This window comes from Agaricus bisporus, assembly GCF_000300575.1.
Source record: "Agaricus bisporus var. bisporus H97 unplaced genomic scaffold AGABI2scaffold_10, whole genome shotgun sequence".
NCBI classification, from domain to species: Eukaryota; Fungi; Basidiomycota; class Agaricomycetes; order Agaricales; family Agaricaceae; genus Agaricus; species Agaricus bisporus.
Genome location: NW_006267345.1, coordinates 40,849 through 60,041, shown reverse-complemented (window position 1 = coordinate 60,041; position 19,193 = coordinate 40,849). Strand labels below are relative to the sequence as shown.

At 47.6% G+C, this 19,193-nt stretch overlaps 4 protein-coding genes and 1 non-coding gene across 5 annotated transcripts; 1 reads left to right on the top strand and 4 right to left on the bottom strand.

Moving 5' to 3' along the window:
• Nucleotides 1-6: 6 nt before the first annotated feature.
• Nucleotides 7-4,039, bottom strand: AGABI2DRAFT_120986 (hypothetical protein; the record flags this gene model as incomplete). The annotated part of the gene is made up of 5 exons (XM_006454971.1): nucleotides 7-821; nucleotides 879-1,802; nucleotides 1,856-3,055; nucleotides 3,108-3,497; nucleotides 3,547-4,039. 5 exons carry the CDS (start codon nucleotides 4,037-4,039, stop codon nucleotides 7-9), a joined length of 3,822 nt encoding a protein of 1,273 aa, XP_006455034.1.
• Nucleotides 4,040-4,324: 285 nt separating this feature from the next.
• Nucleotides 4,325-4,396, bottom strand: AGABI2DRAFT_t105. The gene has a single exon. It is a non-coding gene; the product is annotated as a tRNA-Arg (tRNA).
• Nucleotides 4,397-4,515: 119 nt separating this feature from the next.
• Nucleotides 4,516-6,972, bottom strand: AGABI2DRAFT_120985 (hypothetical protein; the record flags this gene model as incomplete). The annotated part of the gene is made up of 1 exon (XM_006454970.1): nucleotides 4,516-6,972. One exon carries the CDS (start codon nucleotides 6,970-6,972, stop codon nucleotides 4,516-4,518), a length of 2,457 nt encoding a protein of 818 aa, XP_006455033.1.
• A 2,040-nt stretch (nucleotides 6,973-9,012) lies between these two features.
• AGABI2DRAFT_180250 (hypothetical protein) lies at nucleotides 9,013-13,822 on the bottom strand (the record flags this gene model as incomplete). Its single annotated transcript, XM_006454969.1, has 4 exons — nucleotides 9,013-9,911; nucleotides 9,965-11,923; nucleotides 11,984-13,230; nucleotides 13,281-13,822. 4 exons carry the CDS (start codon nucleotides 13,820-13,822, stop codon nucleotides 9,013-9,015), a joined length of 4,647 nt encoding a protein of 1,548 aa, XP_006455032.1.
• Nucleotides 13,823-16,729: 2,907 nt separating this feature from the next.
• On the top strand, nucleotides 16,730-18,531 carry AGABI2DRAFT_75449 (hypothetical protein; the record flags this gene model as incomplete). Its single annotated transcript, XM_006454968.1, has 12 exons — nucleotides 16,730-16,870; nucleotides 16,919-17,084; nucleotides 17,140-17,254; nucleotides 17,305-17,326; nucleotides 17,375-17,538; nucleotides 17,591-17,660; nucleotides 17,702-17,812; nucleotides 17,868-17,917; nucleotides 17,970-18,029; nucleotides 18,079-18,155; nucleotides 18,207-18,332; nucleotides 18,392-18,531. The coding sequence occupies 12 exons, from the start codon at nucleotides 16,730-16,732 to the stop codon at nucleotides 18,529-18,531; spliced, it is 1,242 nt and encodes a 413-aa protein (XP_006455031.1).
• Nucleotides 18,532-19,193: the final 662 nt, after the last annotated feature.

Sequence of the window (19,193 nt, the reverse complement as noted above, 5' to 3'; positions counted from 1 at the left end):
ACACCGCTATAGGTTCACCGAATCATCTTTATACCCCCCACTTCCCGAACTCGTCGTCGTCGTCGTCGTCGTAGTGGTTGTAGTAGTAGTGGTATTTAACATACTCGTCGTCGTCTTCGTCGTCGTCGTTTTGGTCTTCGTACTACCAGAACTGGTACTAGCGGCATTCCCACTCCCACCAGAAGACCCATGTTTCACAATAAACCTCACAAAAATCAACTCCATCATCCCCGGTTGCGAAATACAATCAAATGGAATCTTGAGAGTATGATTCCAAATCGGATTAAACCCATTGTTCTTGATCGCCGAGGTTCTCGACGTATGCACTTTCGGTTTCGACGTCGTGAATCGAAATGGCATTTCCGGCTGTTGCGGGGGTGCAGGGGTACTATTCGCAGTGTCGGTTGAAGTCGAAGTCGAAGCATGAGGAGGTAAGCCAGGAGAGATACAATACGTCCACTCCGGAACATGTAACGACACTTCCACATACGGATCCACACTCCCTTTTCCCCCTCCCACCCCATCCTTCTCCTTCTCTCTCTCCCTCTCCTTCTCTTTATCACCCTTCCCATCTTCATACCACGACGTCGAAGAACTCTCCTTATCGACTCCAAGCACTTCATGCCCACTCCCATCCTTCACCTTCACCCTCGGCAACTGTTGCGCCGAAATAATCGTCACCGTCAACACATGACTCTTCTTCCTCCACTTCTCCGGCCTAAACTCATCTTTCAACGGATTCCTTAACGGTGGTGGCTTAAGCACATATCCACATCTCACATTCCGTTGAAACATAGCATGATTAATCACATATCCAAGATCTAAAGACACATCAATATAAGAACTCACATCAAAGACAAAAGTCAACTACTACTTACCAAACGTCTGCCAATTGATAGCCACCAACTGCGCTCCCGCACTCCAATACCTATGCGGTTCAAAATTCGTACTCCTCATCCTCGTCCCCCTCGGATAAACCCTCACCAAATGCCCCTCCGTATGTCTAATCAAATCCATCATACACGTCCTCAACATCTTATTCGCATTATTCTCCGAAAGCGAAAACATATGTTCAGGCGCATACAAATTCTCATCATCCCCCTGATTCTCTCCTTCATTGGAATGATTGGAATTAGAGTTAGTATATTTGGATTTCCTCGTCGATTTGACTGATTTGGAATCCGACACCGAACCATTTTCATCAGCATGAAGATACAGATGCGACGATTTTCGAAATCCTCGACATTTCACTCCAACCGTATACACCAACAACGCCAACAACGCCATCGACATCTTCGGTTTCATCGATTTCTGACTCGCAAGTCCTCGTTTCGTAGACGACTTCCTTCTCATCAAACTCGAAGTCAAAACCGATGGAGCCGTCCACGAACTGGACGACGGTTGCGTCGTAAGTTGAGGTGGTGGAGAAAGATGGGTCAATGAAGGTGATAAAGATTCATGGATATTCGAAGGAGGTTTCGGACTGGAAGAAGAAGTGAGACTAGAAGGTAACGAGTTTGAAGGATACGAGGAGGGGGGTGGGATACTGGGTGTCCTCTGTATGGGGATTGGGCTTGACGCCACGGCGTGGAGTGAAGGAGTTGAAGGAAGTGGAGGTGACATTGGTGGTGGTGAAGTTACGAGTTGTGATTGGGTTATATTAGGAGTCGTAGAGGCCACAGAGGATGCATGGGTCGAAGAAGATCCAGATTTGGACCGAGAAATCGACAGACCAGATGGAGCAGCAGAACGTCCAACGCTCCGAACACGTTGAATCATGTTACTCGCTTTGATAAATCCTTCTGCGTGAATTATCAACCCTGTGAAGCACGACAAAAGAAAGAAAGAAACCTACCGCGAACCAGGTCACCACTTCCATCATTCTTCTTCCTATCACTATCCCTCCTATACAACCAATTACCAATCCCACCATCACTCTCACTAGCCGAACTAGAGGGCTCAAAATCCATATCCGACTCACTCGACGTCACACCCGACATCGAACTCATCGAATCATGACGTCTATCAATCCCAGATGTCAATAAAAGATTCTTCGTCTTCAACAAAATTCTCCCTTTCAACTCCTCCGGACTAGGAAGTTGAGTTATACCCGCCCCAGCTTCGGGTCCATCATGCGGATACCTCACTAATGCACTCCCAAACTCCTCAATCATGATCTTTGCGATTTGGGCTTGACCAGCAAGACTACAGTGGTTTTCGGCGGAAATAATGATAGGATAAGGGCTTGCGATAAAGCCATACTTCATGATGGCTTGACAGATTTGTCGAAGGGGTACTTTAGACGTGAGTGTATGTCCATGAAAGACCATAGGTTCCGTGGTATCTAAATTGAGTGCAGCAGAGCCGAGATTAGGTGATGGGGCATCGAGATCGGGGGTGGATGAAGGTTCCGATGAACCCGAACCATCATAGATATCGATTTCGACACTACGACAGCCAGCAAGGAGAGCGCGAATGTAGCCCTCAACAGTAGACGAGCCAACGAGTTGGTGGCCCACAAGGTATGTATTATGTGACGAGGATATGAAATAAGAGGGCAAGGGATGAGTCATGTCGTGTTTCATGGTAGAAAGGGACGACGCTGTTGCAGAAGATGCTGGAGGAAACGGAGATGCTGCAGCATCGACAGATTTTGGAGGAGCGGAGGTATGAGAGGGTGAAGCAAAGGGAGCATTATCGGGGGAAAGCAAGAATGTGGTGAGAGTTTCCGGGGTAAACGTTCTTTGCGGGGCGGTGATAAGAGGCCGAAAATCGAAATAACTGTCTTTGGTGGGATGGGGTGTCATAGGAGGAGACTGAGTTGAGGGCGTAGAAGTAGGAACAGAATACTTGTCGAATAAAGCGAGAAGAGCTGGTATGGGAAGCGTGCTCTTCTGATCGTGACGCATGAATCGTGCAAAGACGTCGTAATCGAAGACCTCCGAGTTGCCCTTGAGCCGGTTGAAGAGATATGTGATATCCTTGCGGGTTTTGAGAAGCTTGACGAATCGGCGAAAGTCCTCAAAGTCGAGGTAGCCTCTACGCTGCACGTCCGCTTGCTACGCCGTGTGAGGCTACAAAAAAGGTAACAAGAAACCAAGGAGCACTTGCCTGAAACCAGCCATAGAGATCTTCTCTTGGGCTATTGATGTTGAGCCTGCGACACATTTTCTCGACCTCGTCAAAGGTGAGCCTCTGGTCTCTGTCCATGTCGGCACCTTTCCAGTACTGTTTTTCCCAGATCCGCTGTCTCTCTTCGATGTTTCCCAGCCCGGTCATGAGCTGCATTCGGTAGGCGTACAATCGGCGAAGGGTGGTGTCCCACATGCGGAAGATGTCGTCCGAGGGCGCGATGAGGTGGAGGATCTTGTAGTGGCCATCGAGGATGTAGATGAGGGTGAGCCAGAGGGTCTCGTACTCTTGTGCGAGCTGAAAGTGGTGACGGTGGAGGCGGGTCGAGGGGCCAGAGCGAATCTCCTTGATGTTCTCGATGGGAACTAATAGAGAAGAGTCAGAAACTGTAATAGGATAATGAAAACGACGGACTGATTCTGGGTTGTTTCGAGTGCCAGATGATGTGGCCAATGTCGGGGTCGAGGCGGAGAAACATTTTCTTTTGTTTTTTGCCGGAGACTTTGGTCATCCAGGTGCCCTCCTGCAGCAGTTGTGGCACCTGAGGAGGCATCGAGCGCTCCAGTCCCGTGACCACCTCGACCTCGCTCGACTGCCGCCCCGCCGCCCCGCCCCCCGCCGATCCCCCCGCCGCCACCCGCTTCCCCAGCCCCAGCGTCTTCACTCCTCGCTGCAGCCATTCACCAGCAGCGCTCAGCCCCAACGACGTTCTGCCCAGACGCCGCTTCCTCAGCGCCTCGGGGCTGTCGTCGGGGGCTGTACCCGCAACGATCGCCGTCCCCGTGACTCTTTCAACCACAGGCGCCGCCGCCGTCGTGTCGTCCCGGGCGCCGTTTGCTACACTCAGGGGAAGGATACCGTTGGGGTTCAAGTTGCCTAAAGATAGTCGAGGCCCATGTCGTTTCATGGGCGAAAGCGGGGGTGGGTTAAATTGATAGCGGGAACTGTCAAAGCCATTTTTATTATGTCAATGTCGGAAAATCACTCAAAATCGTCATCCATCATCGTCCTTCATCGCATTTCTCCTGTCGTGTGACAAAACATTATTTCTGTCGTCGCTATTTATGTACGGCACTGCCAGCGCTCGTCCCTAAAATATCTCCACGTGTTCATCAAACTGCGCAGTTGGCGCCTAGATAGGTCCTCAAACACGTTTCATTGTTGCGCGCCCGAGTAGATAAAAAGGTCCGATTGACCACCGCAGGGGTCGAACCTGCAATCTCCTGATTCGTAGTCAGACGCGATGCCATTTCGCCAGGCGGCCACATCATCATGTGATATGAGCGATGAGATCTGGGCTTGTTTTATATTCAGGGTATATTAGAGAGACGGTAGAGTAAGGACAGGACATCATTAATTCTGATTAACCAAGGAAACAAGATTCTAATAATAAGGTTGCGCACGATGGACTCTTGGCAATGAAATGTCGGTTTCCATCCCTTCCGTCCCCTTCACGCTCATCTCCGTAGCAACAGTAGTTGCGTTAGACGATCCCGTATTCAACCTGTACGGACTGCTTCCAGTCTTGACAATCGGCGTAGTCGAAGAAACGCTGTAAGTGTGTTGTAGCGAAACACTGTGATCACCCTTCAACGGTACACCCCGCATCTCCAAATCATCATCCACACCCTTCCTAGTATGACTAATATTCCCACTTTTCTTCGTACCTTCCACAGTCACACCACCAGATAACGTCGCTCGCACCCAAGTAAAGAAAGGAATCCGAATTTTATCTTGTTTGAAAGGCCTTCCTCCGACATAGACATTTCCGACTCGATTAGCTTGCGACGAAGCGCGTGGTGGAATATTGATCATTCCCGCCTTGACTGAGATAGTGTCCATGTTGCGATTAGGTTCACGATCAAGGAGCATACAGGTAATACCACTCCCGTGAGCCGCAAGTACGACCATAGCAGTGGGTCGAGTCGAAATGAGCGTCTTGACAAATATACCAGTAGAAAGGTCGATTAAAGTAGCAGGATATGAATTCGCTGTTGTTGAGTTGGTCCTCGGTTCCATCATATGACTAACATCCCATTTCGCATAATCCCATTCGATACGTCGAGTGTAAGTCGGGTCCCGGGCCTGAAGAAAACAATAGGCATCGTGTTTTGGCACTTTCCAATCTTCAACCACTACCCATTTGTCTTTCTCCACATAGATCGTTCCAACAGTCAACTGCAATCCAACATAGAGTATTGATGCCAACCAGACGATGAGTACACCCGGTCCACCAATGACAATCAACAAAATAATACCGAGAAACATACAGAGACACCATCCAACTAGTGCCCAGAAATAAAGAGCTTCCATCTCAGGTTGACGCTCCAGAGCGCCAGAATCCCGTTGAAGCATATGATCTACGTCGATAATCTGAGGACCAGTGAAAGATAGAACGGGAATGGAAGAGTTATTGGATTCGTCGCGGAACCTGACAGGGTTGGCAGTGACAAGCAAATCGAGGCGTTCGGTTCCTTCTTTGGGTAAGATTGGTTTACCGAGCCACCTGTAGTCGTTCACTTCTGCGTCGGGGAGTTTACAAACAGCAGCAAGGGCAGCAGAGTTGTAGAACCCCTGGTTCAACTCCAGCAACAAGGATAAATCAGCCCATCCGTTTACTCCGTGTAAATCCGTGAGTTGTGCTCGGCGAGGCAATAACCCGTTTAGAGCTTTCGCCACGAGGTTGTGAGAGGTGACGTTGTCAGCCTCTTCACGACGAAGGATGTCGAGAACTAGGGAGTGAATCGCAGTTTGCCATGGAATACCGCCAGAATTCGTCGAGTGTTGCATGACGTTATAGAGATCCCACATCTTGGCCTTGGCAGCGCTGGTCATAATAGCAGTGCGAAAATCCTGACCAGCGATAGAAGTGAGGACGGTGTCAAAACTATTATGTTCGTCGGTGACCCTCGTCATCTGCAAGATCCTTTGAGCGTGCATAATCTCGGCAAGAGTGAAGAGTCGGTTTGCCCAAGGACAATTAAGGCCTGTATGATCACAGTCGTTGACGTGGCAGAAGACGACGACTCTTCTCGCTGATCGAAAAATGTCTGCTACCTTTCCCAATTCCATCGACCTTTCGATCTCAGCGTCTGCCTCGATAGTCACGCGTTCATCCGCAAGGCAAAAATCTTCCAACCAAATATACTCCAGACCGTCTGAGGATGAACTTGTCCGAGCAATAGCATACTCGTCCAAGACACTTTGCGAGATAAGTCTCCGATTCTTCAGACTGTAACTCGAAGAGTATTGAGGTTGAGGATCCAAGGAAGAACCAGATTCGGCAAACAAATGTTCAGCGCTCTTCATCGCATAGCCAATAGCCGTATACCCTGCCTCGTCTATGCGCCTTTTGACGTGATCATAGGAAACTTGTCGCTGAGCTACGACAACATCATCTCGGAATTGAACCTCCAACAACCATTTCGGCGCCAGGTTTTCCACAGAGTACTCTACCTGCTTCATCTCTGTGCCCCACCGCGCTCCAGTTCCATCACTGGAACCAGGGCCGGCAAATATGGTTTGAGGCGATTGAGGGAGCTCGTGTGACCAGAAAAAGTGTCGAAGATAGGCATTTTTGAACCATTCTCGGTTCCTGGGCCGCATCCACATCCACGTGGGGGCCAGTATAATGGCACATATGATACGGAGAATATTTGCAAGAGTGTGGTAGGGACTAGATGGTTCGGAGCCAAACCAAAGAGGCCCTCTGACGCCTTCCTCTTCACGAATTAGGCGACGGAAGCGGGCGTGCGTTCGTACCATGGTCCATGCTGTTTTTAATGTCGTTGTTCGATTTTGGGCGAATGGAAGGAGAGGATCAGGTTGTAAAGACTGCATGGTTGAGTGATAAATGAATGAATCTGAAGAGCATAATCAGTACGAAAAATGGATAGACTTGAGCTCCAATACGCACAATTAAGTTAGGAGAGAGGCGTTTGTTTGAAAGATACAACAGGAAAACAGGGCTTAAATATTCGAATTACTCTCATCTGAGCATTTAGTTCCTACCCCACGAATGTCAAAGACATCGTAGAAGACGTTTGACTTTACGGTGGCACTCGCATGTCAAGCAACAACGCAAGGTACGTCTGACTTTGTACGTCCGACTCGACGGGCGGCGTTGTTCAGTGGATACTCCCTCTGAGAGCTTCCGGACCTAAAATGGCTTTGATCTGGTCATCCATACAACGCCCGTTGTCTCAAGTGATTTGACCTGAGAGAAATGGCGATCGGTCATCAGTTTGCCGATAATGTTTTAGAATAAATAGACTTACAACCGCTGAAGTTGGGCGCGCGAGGTAGAACTTCGACGCGTTAAGCTTGATCATAACGTCGTCATGAGAACCCCGTCACGATTTTCCCTTGCCAAATCAGAGAAAAACGTGCAGATATTCCTCTCTTCGGTGATTCAGTTAATTCGACTGATGGCCAATGCGAGACCGTAAATGAGAGCGCCGAACAAAATAAATTCGACAATTCAATCTAGAAGAAAGAGAAAGAACAGCGCCCATTGTCATAATGCAAGGGTTTTCCAGCGTTAATGTTTCAACATGAATTTTGCGCCGAGACGTGATGCGACAACTTGGAGTGGAGACACGAATAGGCCAATAAGTTCGAGGAAAAAAACCAACGGGTGGTAGGTTGCATTCGTTGAGTTTGGTTTCGTTCTTCTCTCGATTCTCAAAACACACTTCCCCTATTCCGCATTTCCATTAGACCTCCACAGTTTTCCGATTCAAATTTCGAAGTCTGCTGCGCCACCTTACATACGCCTAGAATCGTTCGCGGCATGTACCGATACGATACTGGATGACGGGTTTCATATGGTCGGAATAGCGTTTGGATTGAATATCAAAGATCGATCGGTTAAGTGCCAACGTGAGGGCACGATGGTAGCCAGCTCAGGGAATGGAGTCTCTAAAGGAGTCTATGCCTGTATAACCATATAAATGCCTTACTGAGCCGGCGGAAATAATATAACTCACTATTTGGTGCACGACGCGTACATGACGTCGGATGAAGAGACTGAAGACGCGAACTGGCCCGGTACGTACTTAGGTTTGCAAGTTATACATAACTAACTTAACTAATACATTTAATTATGTAATTACATACTCTACTAATACACTGTAGTTGAAGTATCCCAATGACAATTATATTCGATAGGGCTACGACAAAATTGGAATTTCCTGAGGCCCGGGTCCCCCTTGTATTCCTGAGTTGCTCTGTACCCAAATTTGGGATGAATGTGAGGTAGAGATGGACCCTGTCCTTACGCTGGTATCAAAGGCGCAAGCACACGCCGACTCGATGTCAGTGATACAAAACGACTGACTTGGCGCGGCGGCCAGCGCTGGAGTTAGAATGAACACGACGGGATCGTTTGCCTGACACTCACGAGATGTGATAAATTCTCTGTCAAGGCGCCCAGAACATGACAATTGAGTCACAGATCTAGAATAAGGGAGGGGGGCACATGCCTACCGAGAACCACGGTTTCCAATGCATCTCATGATTATCTATCAAGATCAAATACCGACTGTTCTCGCACCTTACATCGGGGCTAAGGAGGGAATCCGTTTGATAAGAAAGTCATAATAATAGATTGCGTTATTATATGTACAATGCGGATTCGTCGCCGTATCAACGACGTTAAGATGACCAGAATTATGACTACACTACGGCTACAATTAGCGGGTTAGATCGAAAGCGGCAAAACAAGAACATATGGCATGTAAAAGTACCGCGCTTGCAGGAAAGAAGTCGAAGGGGGTGGCGCAAATTCCAAATGAAATATAGGCAGTAGCAATGCGAGAAATGAACGTCCAAAGAATGCTTCCTAGTGAAACAAAAAAAAAAAGAAAGGCACAAACATAATCACGTTTCCCAAACACCACCCCTCGCCAATTCCCTGAACACCCCTCCCTTCTTCTCCATTAACTCTTCATACTCTCCATTTTCCACAACCTGACCATCTTTGATCACCACCAGTCTATCACACATTCTCATAACCTCCACTTTATGCGTCACCACCACCATTTTCAAATTCTCGTGACGACGAGCGCTGCGGATATTCGTTATAGCTTCCATGACTTGTTTTTGATTTTCTACGTCAAGGGCACTAGTGCATTCATCAAGAATGAGAAGATGAAGCCCATCATCGTCAATGTCGTTCGATCGAGCCAACGCCCGCGCGACTCCAATTCTCTGCGCTTGTCCACCGGAAACTTCACCTAAAATAGCTTTAAACCCATCCCCTTCGTCAGGCGATATCCAATCGATATTCGCCAATTCGGCCGCACGTCGAACGACTTGCGCCTTCCCTGCTTCATCCATGTCCACCTGACCATACAAAATGTTCTCCTCAACACTCTTATCCTCGAACACTTTGACGCTCTGTTCGACTACGCCCATACCACTTCTCAAAACTCCAGCGTCCACATCGCAGACATCGAAATCACCAAATCGGATTCTTCCTTCTAAGGGTTCATACATCCTTTGTAGTAGGGCCGCGACAGTAGATTTTCCAGAACCTGAAGCTCCGACTACAGCGACACATTCACCCGGTTGAATGGTAAGGTTGAACGATTTGAGAGTGAGAGTGTTCGGATTAGAAGGATAGGCGAAGGAGATGTTGCGGAATGAAACCGGACCAGATGAAAGAACCGATTGGGAGGGTTTGAGGATTCCTTTGGATTCGGATGTATTGGATGTCGATAGGTGGGTTAACAACATCAGATCATGAGAGGCTTGAGTGGATTTCGCGATTTTCTGAGCTGCAAGATATTAATCAGTATCTCGATCGATAAAAGCAAAAAGAAGAACGTACTGAAGGCCATCAACTGACTTCCAATCGTAACAGTAAAGACCACCAGATTCAAAACTTGAACCATTTTCAAATAAGTGTACCTCCCATTCGCGATCAAAACCGCACCGACGTAGAAAAGCGCAGCTTCAGCCACATAAATCAACGAACTAGCCACGCCGTAGCTAGCTCCTTCAACCCATGCGCCCTTCATCCCTCTCTCCTCCGCAACCGCCACCGCACGATGAAACTTCTCTTTGAAAACCTTTTCGATACCCATATATCTGATCCCTTTAACGTTCTTCAAAACTTCATACCATGCCTTGGAGATTTCTTCTCGGGCGGTTTTATTTCTCCTTTCACATTTAGATATGAGGCGAGTTTGGACCGCCATGGCTGTAGCGAAGACGGGGAGTATCGCTAGTCCCATTAATGTTAATTCCCAACCGCGAATGAGAGCCCAGATGATACCGACGGAGAGCATAGTTGAGACAACGATGGTTTGGGCGACAATCACTGAGATGAGGTTGCGCGCTTCGTCGCCGTCCGTTACCATTTTCTGAATTAAATGCGGGATGTCGTTGCTTCCTTCGGTGGGACTTGATGATGACGAAGGTAGCAAAGATGATGACGAAGAGGAAGATGGAATCGAACTCGATCCAGCAAGATCAAACCAGCTTTTATCCTGACCAATCACCTTCTCAAAGGCTAGGTTCCTTAACTTCGTAGCCCACATCATCCCGACCTGCTCCATGACAAAATACTTCAACCCTAAAAGCAATCCATCCAACGCAGCAACACCCAACACAATTCCACCATACAGATTCAGCATCGTCGTATCCTTCCCTCCGATAGAAACTTGATACAATAAGCTTGAAAGCAGGAATGAAAATACGGGAGTCATGGTGCCCGAGACGAGGCAAATGAGGAGGCCAAGGATTAGGAGAGGTTTGGCGGGGATGGAGGGGTATCCTTTGATCAAGGTGGAAAAGAATTTTGGGGGATCTACTCCACCGAGATTTTCCTTCTCGACTACTTCGTCGCCAAGCTTGGGTACCTGAATCGTCACCGAGTGAGATAGCCTCCTTCTTGTCTTTGCCGTCATCCTCCTCAAGTTAACAGCAACTCTTCCAGCGCCACTGATAATATCACTCTCCGGATCACCTTCCAGCTCTTCGTTGATCCTATGTTCAGGTAGATCGTGTCCATAATAACTCCCGTACATCGTATCCTTGAAGTGACTCCAATTTTCCTTCTCATTCCCACCTTGAGAGAAACAGGTCAAAGTAGGTGAATTTGGGGTAAGCGGGTAGCTCATCCTCCTTGACGCATTCAAGGTCGCCGCAAGACGAGGAATGGTAGGAGTGACTAAAGCAATTGAATGACGATTTGGTGCCTGCACCATTTCCTCTTCTTCCTCTTCGTAAATGGCAGTGGGTGAAAATGGATTTGAGGATTTCCGAGTATCATGAAAGGTATCGCGTAAAGGAAAAGGACGGGGAAGTAAATCGGCTAAGGCGTCAAAGGTCCAATCTGAGAAAGTCAGAGGACGTATAGGATCTATTTCGGGTTCGTAAGCATGTTCGTAAGCGGGATCATAAATAGCGTCGTCGTCTTCAATGTCGGAAGAATAAAGTGGAGGCGTAGGATTGGCGGGACGATCGTAGTCATAATATTCTTCATCCTCAAATTCAGCATACTTCCTTTCCTTCTCGCCACTCATACCTCTCTGAACTTCTAACATCCGACGAAATTCCCCCGCGCCATCTTCAGCTGCCTTAGATGTCGTGGAAACTTTCTCGAGATCCCTCCTATACCCCTGTTCAGCTACCTTCCCGCTTTTCAAAACGTAAACGAAATCTTCTCTCTCAATCTGTGCTAACTCGTGCGTGATAACGAGCGTCGTTTTATCCCTCCTCCACTGACGAAGAGCGGAGAAAACTAAAACTCGTGAAAGGACGTCGAGAGCAGAAGTAGCTTCATCTGTATAGATGAAAGATTAGTATTTATTTCAAAGGTGAAAAAAAATGCGCTTCAACTTACCCAGAATCAAAATCTCAGGATCTCTAATCCTAGCTCTAGCGATCTCCAGGCGTTGCCTCTGTCCCCCGCTCAACATAATCCCTGTCCCTTTGTCATCTTCCCCTTCCCCGTCTCTCGAACCGGACCCTAAGATGGTGTCATACCCCTCCGGGAGATCCTTAACAAACTCGTGTACAAGCGCCATCCTACAAGCATCGTTCACTTCTTGATCATCGACTGAGGTAGTCTCTCCGGGCCTTCCATAAACCCCGACAGCAATGTTATCCCACACGCTCCTACCATCCAGAACAACCATCCCACTTTGGCTGACCGCTCCGAGAACACCTCTCAGCCAAGTCTTGTCCAACAAACTGAAATCGCGGTCGTCAAGGAGTATTTGGCCTTCAGAAGGTTGGTATAAGCCCATCAAAAGAGATGCGATCGTGGATTTTCCTGAACCTGAAGAACCGACTATGAATGTGAATTCATTGGCGGGAATGTATATTGAAACATTATTGAGGACTGGGTGAGAAGGTTTAGAGGGGTAGGAGAAAGAGATGTTGCGGATCGAAATTTCGCCATAAACCTTGGAAGGAACTACCTTGCCAGGAAGGGACGTCTTGAATGAAGAACTGGTAGGCGGTGGCGCGGTCGACGAACGGCTTGAATCGGAGGACGAGGAAGAGCCGTGGATAATCTCCATCAAAGCCGCCATTGAAAACTTTCCCTTGGCAAGGATAATGAACTGCGGTATGCACATCTGCAAATTCGAAGTCGCAATCAAGCATGCCCAAAACACGGCCATAACATCTCCCGAGCTGATTTTCCCATCCCTAACCAATTTTCCACCAAACCAAAAGCCTTGGACAAACATGCCCATCATGACAAACTGCCCCATGCCACTAGTCACGCCCCATACCTTGTTCAATCTCCTCGCGGCTAAGCGTAAAGTTTCAAAGGAGGATGCTGCACGAGAGCGTTCGTAGGGTTGAGCATTGTAAGCTTTGACCGTGGTTATAGAGGAGAGTACGCGAGAAATGAGAGTTGCCGTTACGGCCGTTTGATGACGTTCGTGAAAGAGGAGGGGAGAGGCAATACGTTGGGACATGGCTTGAATGAGAGTGAGAAGCGGGACGGCAGAGAGGATGACGAGAGTCAGAGCCCACGAGCCAATGAATGCGAGGACAAGACAGGCAATGGTCGTGGTGAGATACTGGACAAGATACCCGGAAGCTAGGGACGTGGCCATCCTCACATCGTCCGTTTCGCTGAAAAAGACAATAAGTAAAAGGACGAGAGAAGTGGGTGGTAGCGTTACCGAGTGAATTTTGCCATAATGCCGCCAGCGTCCTGTTCACCGAAAGTTGTATCATACCAAAACATGTCCTTCTCCTCCATGGATTGATACAAAGCTCTGCGTAAAGCCGCAGCATTTCGCTCTCCAGTCCATATCCATAAAGAGCTGGTTATGCTCGCGAGAGCAAGGGCACCAACACCCAAGGCAAGTAATTCAAGTGCGGCTATACCGACATCATGTAACAAACCATCCTTATCTTGTTGAGTAATGGTTTGTAGAGAAGAGAAGTGCGCGAAAGCGTCAAAGGACTGGCCAATGACGTAGGTCATGAAAGGTGCGACACCTCCGGCGATGATGGACGTCAAGATAGCGGGAAGGAGGAGGCAAATAACAGAGCCGCGAGAGAGTAGAGAAAACAGCAGCTTGATTGAAGGACCCGGGGCCGGAGTTGGCAGCTGTGGAGGTTGTTGAGTGGGCGTGGAGGATTCGAGGTCGACGTCCGATAAAGACGAGCGGGGCGAGACGTCGAGCTCATAGTCAGCGTTACCAGCGCTGGTGCGCATTGTGTGAGTGAGGAAACAAGGAATCCAAGGTCGGCCAGCCCATTTTCCTTCACCCAAGCGCCTTTTCTTTTGTCTCGCTCAACAATTAGCTTCTTGTTGGTCTATTTTTGTTCCGTCCGCAAGACAATAAGCACGCCTGTCAGTACTCGGCAAAGCTCCCACCCCTTGATCACGCGCCGAAAGCTGGGCTGGAGCATCGAGTGGGTATCATTACCGACCACTGGTGTGGAAACCACCATGGTTTTCAGAATGTTGTGAGGGGACCATGCCAGGTAAGAGCTTGGGGGAGGCGAAAGACCGTGTGAATCAATCATTCCTCTTACCCGAGCTACTTAGGTAACGTAGTGAGCTAATATGATCAGTAATGATCTTATCATATCTACCTTCGCTATCGCTGTGGACGTTCTCCCACACCGCTATTAATACTGCTATCGGAAGTCCGGACAGCCAACAAAAAATCATCACAAAGTTCATGCATTTGGGGTGATACGACCCCAATCTTACCACCTGGCCACCTTCGAGCCCTCCACGGATGGAGTCCACCCGAAGCATTGACCATTAGCTACCCCGAGCTCACTAGCGCTCGCTGACGAATATCCATTCACTTCAAATTTAGGAAATTCAAATAATACACCCCGGCGCCCGAAGAATGAAATGTATCCGCTTCTGGAATACATAATCAAGCGCTTGCAATTCTAATTTTCGAGGGCGTTCCTGCTTGGCGCCCCGTGACAAAGAGCTCATTCCCAATCTGATCAACTCCCAATGTTCCTTTGGTGGCCGGACACATGCATCAGGCGAAGTATGCGTCATAATCACTAACTCACAATGTTCTCGTGTATTGATTACATGAAAGCTTGTTACATGACCACTTTCATATAAACCTAGTTCCACTACTGGATAGAGTATTCTTGTTGATATGCCGGGACTCTCGATAGATAATTTGACGTATATGCGCCACCTAATCCCATTCTGAGGGGGTTAGTAGGGTTCTCCCTTCTCAAGCGAGTATCCCAGAGATTTTGATGAAGGTAGTACATGGAATTTCCTCAACGGTCGTTAACGTTGAAATGCCACTTCACTGGGCCACAAACGTGCTTCCGTAGTAACTGTGGGACTAAATTGTGTTCGAATGTAGTCTGTAAGCGAATGGTCATTCGAAAGTTCGTGTAATTAGAATCACAGCCCGAAGATTAATTACGTACATGTGTTCAGTGGCCCGAATCAGACCTAAATCTTATACCAGGGCACTTGTATCAGTTTGAAATTAAAAAGAGTGTCTGGCAAGGTGTCTGAAATGAGCAGTGGTTGATGATGGCTCGGGTAATCAGTGCATCCGTTTCTAAGCGTAGTTGGATGATTCTTGTCAACTTTTGTGAAATGGGGACGTCATGAGTCCAAGAGTTACATACAGATATGGAAACGTCAACTTTGCCGATACAACCCTATACAATTAGATCGTACTAGTGTAGTATAGCAGGAATCAGAATGTATTGCCCCACAGCAGCTAGAAACCTGTTGGAAACCTGTCTAAAGGTGGCGTTTTTAGAGCCAGGCCTTGAACTATCCACATCGAGCAGCTGAATCTTCTGGGCCAGGGAATAAGTACCTAGAATCAGCTATGTACCGGCTGCATGCACAACTGCTGTTCAAAAGCTGCCAGCTGCAGGCAGCTTGCTGTTTTGGTAACTCTTCTCAGTGACAATTGATTGAGGGGTTGAGTCAATTGCCACTGGGAGAGCTGAGAAGCTCGCCTAGAAAGATAATTGAACGTGTGTTTGCTTGAAGGCAAGTAGAGTGAACGACATGTCAACTGCTGTTAGCAAACGAGTTGACAATGAAAATTTGTTTGGCGTCGAACTGACCAACACTTTCTTAAAGTGAGAACTTTCAGAGTTCAGAGAAAAATTACGCAATCGTGACAGGAACCGACGGAAAGTCACTATGTCTGCGAAACGGGCCGCGGACAATAACTTATAAATGGTTCCCGTTAGGAGATACATGCTCAATATTCAACAAGTCAGTGACGAGGACGGGAAGTTGACAAGGCAAGCATCACGGCCACTTACAGTATGAAAAGTTATCCTGCGAAATCAGCGCGATTTTTACATGTGTAAGTCGCATTGGCAACCAGTGACTGCGATGGACATCAAGTCCGCGGCAGCCGGACCAGATAGGATCGGATCACGCGATTAAAAACACGAGAAGCGGGGCCGAAATATTTATATAGCATACTATGCCACGTACAGCATGCTGTCGACTCTTCCTCGTCTCCGACAAACATTCAGGATCGCAGTATGCATCGATAAAAGTGGCGAGTGCCACGGCATTGAGGAGGGGCTAATGATCGCAAGGAAGGGCCTGAAAGGGCTAGTAAGTCGCCAACAACTTTGAAAAGGAGTAAAGTCTAAATAATATAAGACTCGGAGTTTGCGGTCACGTCGGGTTGAGTGAAATCTACGACTAACTCTCCGCGAAAATCGACTGCACCGTATTTATGACTCAGCAGCCCAGTGTGTATGACGGAAATGCGGAAGTATGGAACCGAATTGCCAAATCTGGTCTGTGGAAAACGGACGTGTAATGCTTTGCGTGTAAGCTAATTCAAGTGTGAAGATGGTGCGAACATGATTGACAGTCTACATGGCACTAAGGGATTGGAAAAGGAGTGCTGATATATATAACCAGCCGTAGTCGGCATTGGCACTATTTCTTCCCCTACCACCCATGGCCTCCGCCAATAGCTCATATGACGACGTCCGCTCTCAAATCATCGAACTTGAAGGACAGAAAATGCTCAAAACGGTTCCTTCTGTCGAGGATTCTTCCGTCCCTCGACAAACCACCTGCAACGCAATCTCAAAACCCACATTATATCATAATAGCTTTTTCTCTTCGGAAGCGCCCATGGCTGCTGCACGAAAACAGTATCTCAAGATAATGTTCGGCGGTGTGGTCGTGCTTACTTTAGTCATATTTATGATATTCTCCATCTTATGGGGTGCCTACTTTCGAACACCATCCTATAATCTCACCGGATGGATAATAGTATGCCGTCAGTATTGTCATCAACTATTGTTATTGAATCGTTTCAAGGATTTCGATGGGAGTACAGTCGGCCAAGCAGTCGTCGATGGTTTGACGCAGCCTGGCATACCTTCCAAGATCGACTGGAGTGTGCTACAGGCTGAACAATTTCCTGATGGTATCGTTGGCGTGTCTCATGCCGTAGCCGAACATCAAACATGGGTAGCGGTGACCGGTTCGTCTAACCTCTTCAAATCATTCGACGTCGCATTCTTCTAGTAAATTCTTAGTGAACTCTGGCGCCTCCGATAGGCTGACAACATCCATCAACTCACCCAACGCCACATATGATGGCTCAGAAGCCATTTCCGTTTTCACTGTTGAAGCAAGGAACGAGAACGCATTGTGAGGATACGGAGATTCATACCATCCCTTCCCTTCTAACCAGCTTTTAGCCGCATAATAATTCGACCATCGGTGGGTTAATAGTAAACTATCCGACAACTATGTCCTTACCTTCCATAGGTAGAAACCATTTTGTCCATGATCTCTGCTCGGTTTGGATTACAAGTCGCACGATCACTCAGTGACTCCCCCGCAGTATCTCAGCTTCTCGCTACTTCCCCACAAACGGTGACAACTCCAATATCGTATCAGCTGGTCAACCTGCGCCCTTTCAGCCAACCACTGTACGTGGAAATTGAAGCTACCATCCAACAGCGACTAACGCATTGATTCCAGTGCAAGTCTCGTTATATTCACCGGTCTCATCTTCATGATCATATTGACGTTCTTCATTGCGGCACGTTCCGTCCTTCCTTCTCAATGTAATTAGCCTGATGTCCCCAATAGGTGATCGGGAATGGTGCTAGGGAAGCGACGAATATTCATCGCCTGCTAAGATACCGGTCATTACTGGCGCTGCGGTTTACCACTATCTTCACGGCGTATTTCTTCCTTTCGGTCTGTATTAGCTTTCGGTATCTTTCAAATTTGTTGACTTCCGCGTTTCATATAGTTATTCTACTCGTTGCTCAGCTTGGCATTCCAACTTGATGTCAATGAAAAGTGAGATTTTCTTGGAAATGTCTGCATAGTCAAATTGAAAAATGTAATCTAGGTTCGGGAAGTCAAGTTTTCTCGTACTGTGGATGATGGATTACACGGGTATGCTAGCATTGTAAGAGGTCTATTCAATCCCAAGTAACAACAATTAACGCGCTCTATAGAGGCTTGGCCCTAGAGTCAATGCTCACCCTCGTTGGAATCAAATTCCTACCCATGTTCTTGCTGCTATGGATCATGTGTACGTTTATTCGGCCAGGACATATTCGGCGTGCTGATCCGATCACTGTAGCAAATGTTTCCGTTGTCGCCTTCCCGATCGAAGTACTTCCAATCATTTATCGGTATGGATATGCTGCTCCATGCTATTGTATTTCGAAAATTGCACGCACCATTATTTTCGGCACAAAGAACCAAGGTAAAGTTGTTCTCCCCTCCCAGCTCGAATCAAGGTATACTCAATTCTTCGGCCCGTAGTTGGTTATTACTTCGGTATCTTGATTGCCTGGGTTGCCATTTCATGCCTTACGCTTACTCTGTTCCAATTCTTGGCAAGAAGACGAGATGTTAGGGCTAATCAGCAGGGGCCACCTCCAACGGAAAAAGTGGAGGCGTAAAAAAAGTAGATGGATTATTTTTCATCAACAGACATTATAGAAATTTCACCCTTCACTAATTACTGTCGGTAACGCACTTGAGCTCTAGCTCTCATTCTGTACGCCACAAGCTTTGCATACATTGTACTTATCAAAAAGATTTTAGACGCATTATTCAAGGCTCCAATGTGATAATATTATATACATTGAAATTCTGATGGGAGACCGACGACGAAATAGCGAAGCTGACCTAGGCACACGCGATGATGGCTCTTCCTATTTGCTGCTCAGCCACTTAACCATCCTTTCCTTCCCTGTCTCCCTTGCCTTCGCTGACTCTTTCCCTTTGCCCTCAAGCTTATTTTTCTCCTTCTCCTCCTCTTTCTCTTTTCCTCTTTCTTTATCCTTATCCTTTCGTTTTTCTCTCTCTTTTCCTTTGTCTTTATCATTTCCTTTTCCCTTCTCCTTCTCCTTCTCCCTTTCCTGCTCCTTCTCCTTCTCCGTCTTGGCTTTCTCTTTCTGTATCAGCCTTTCTTTGTCTACTTCCCTTTCCTTGAACAGGCCAAATCTAGACTTCGGTCCTTCCAGAGAGAAACGGAAAAGTGATTTTCGGTTCTGTTCTGCTTTCTTCATGGCCTTCTGCTGGGATCGCCAGACTTTGGTAGGGGGAAGATGATACGACC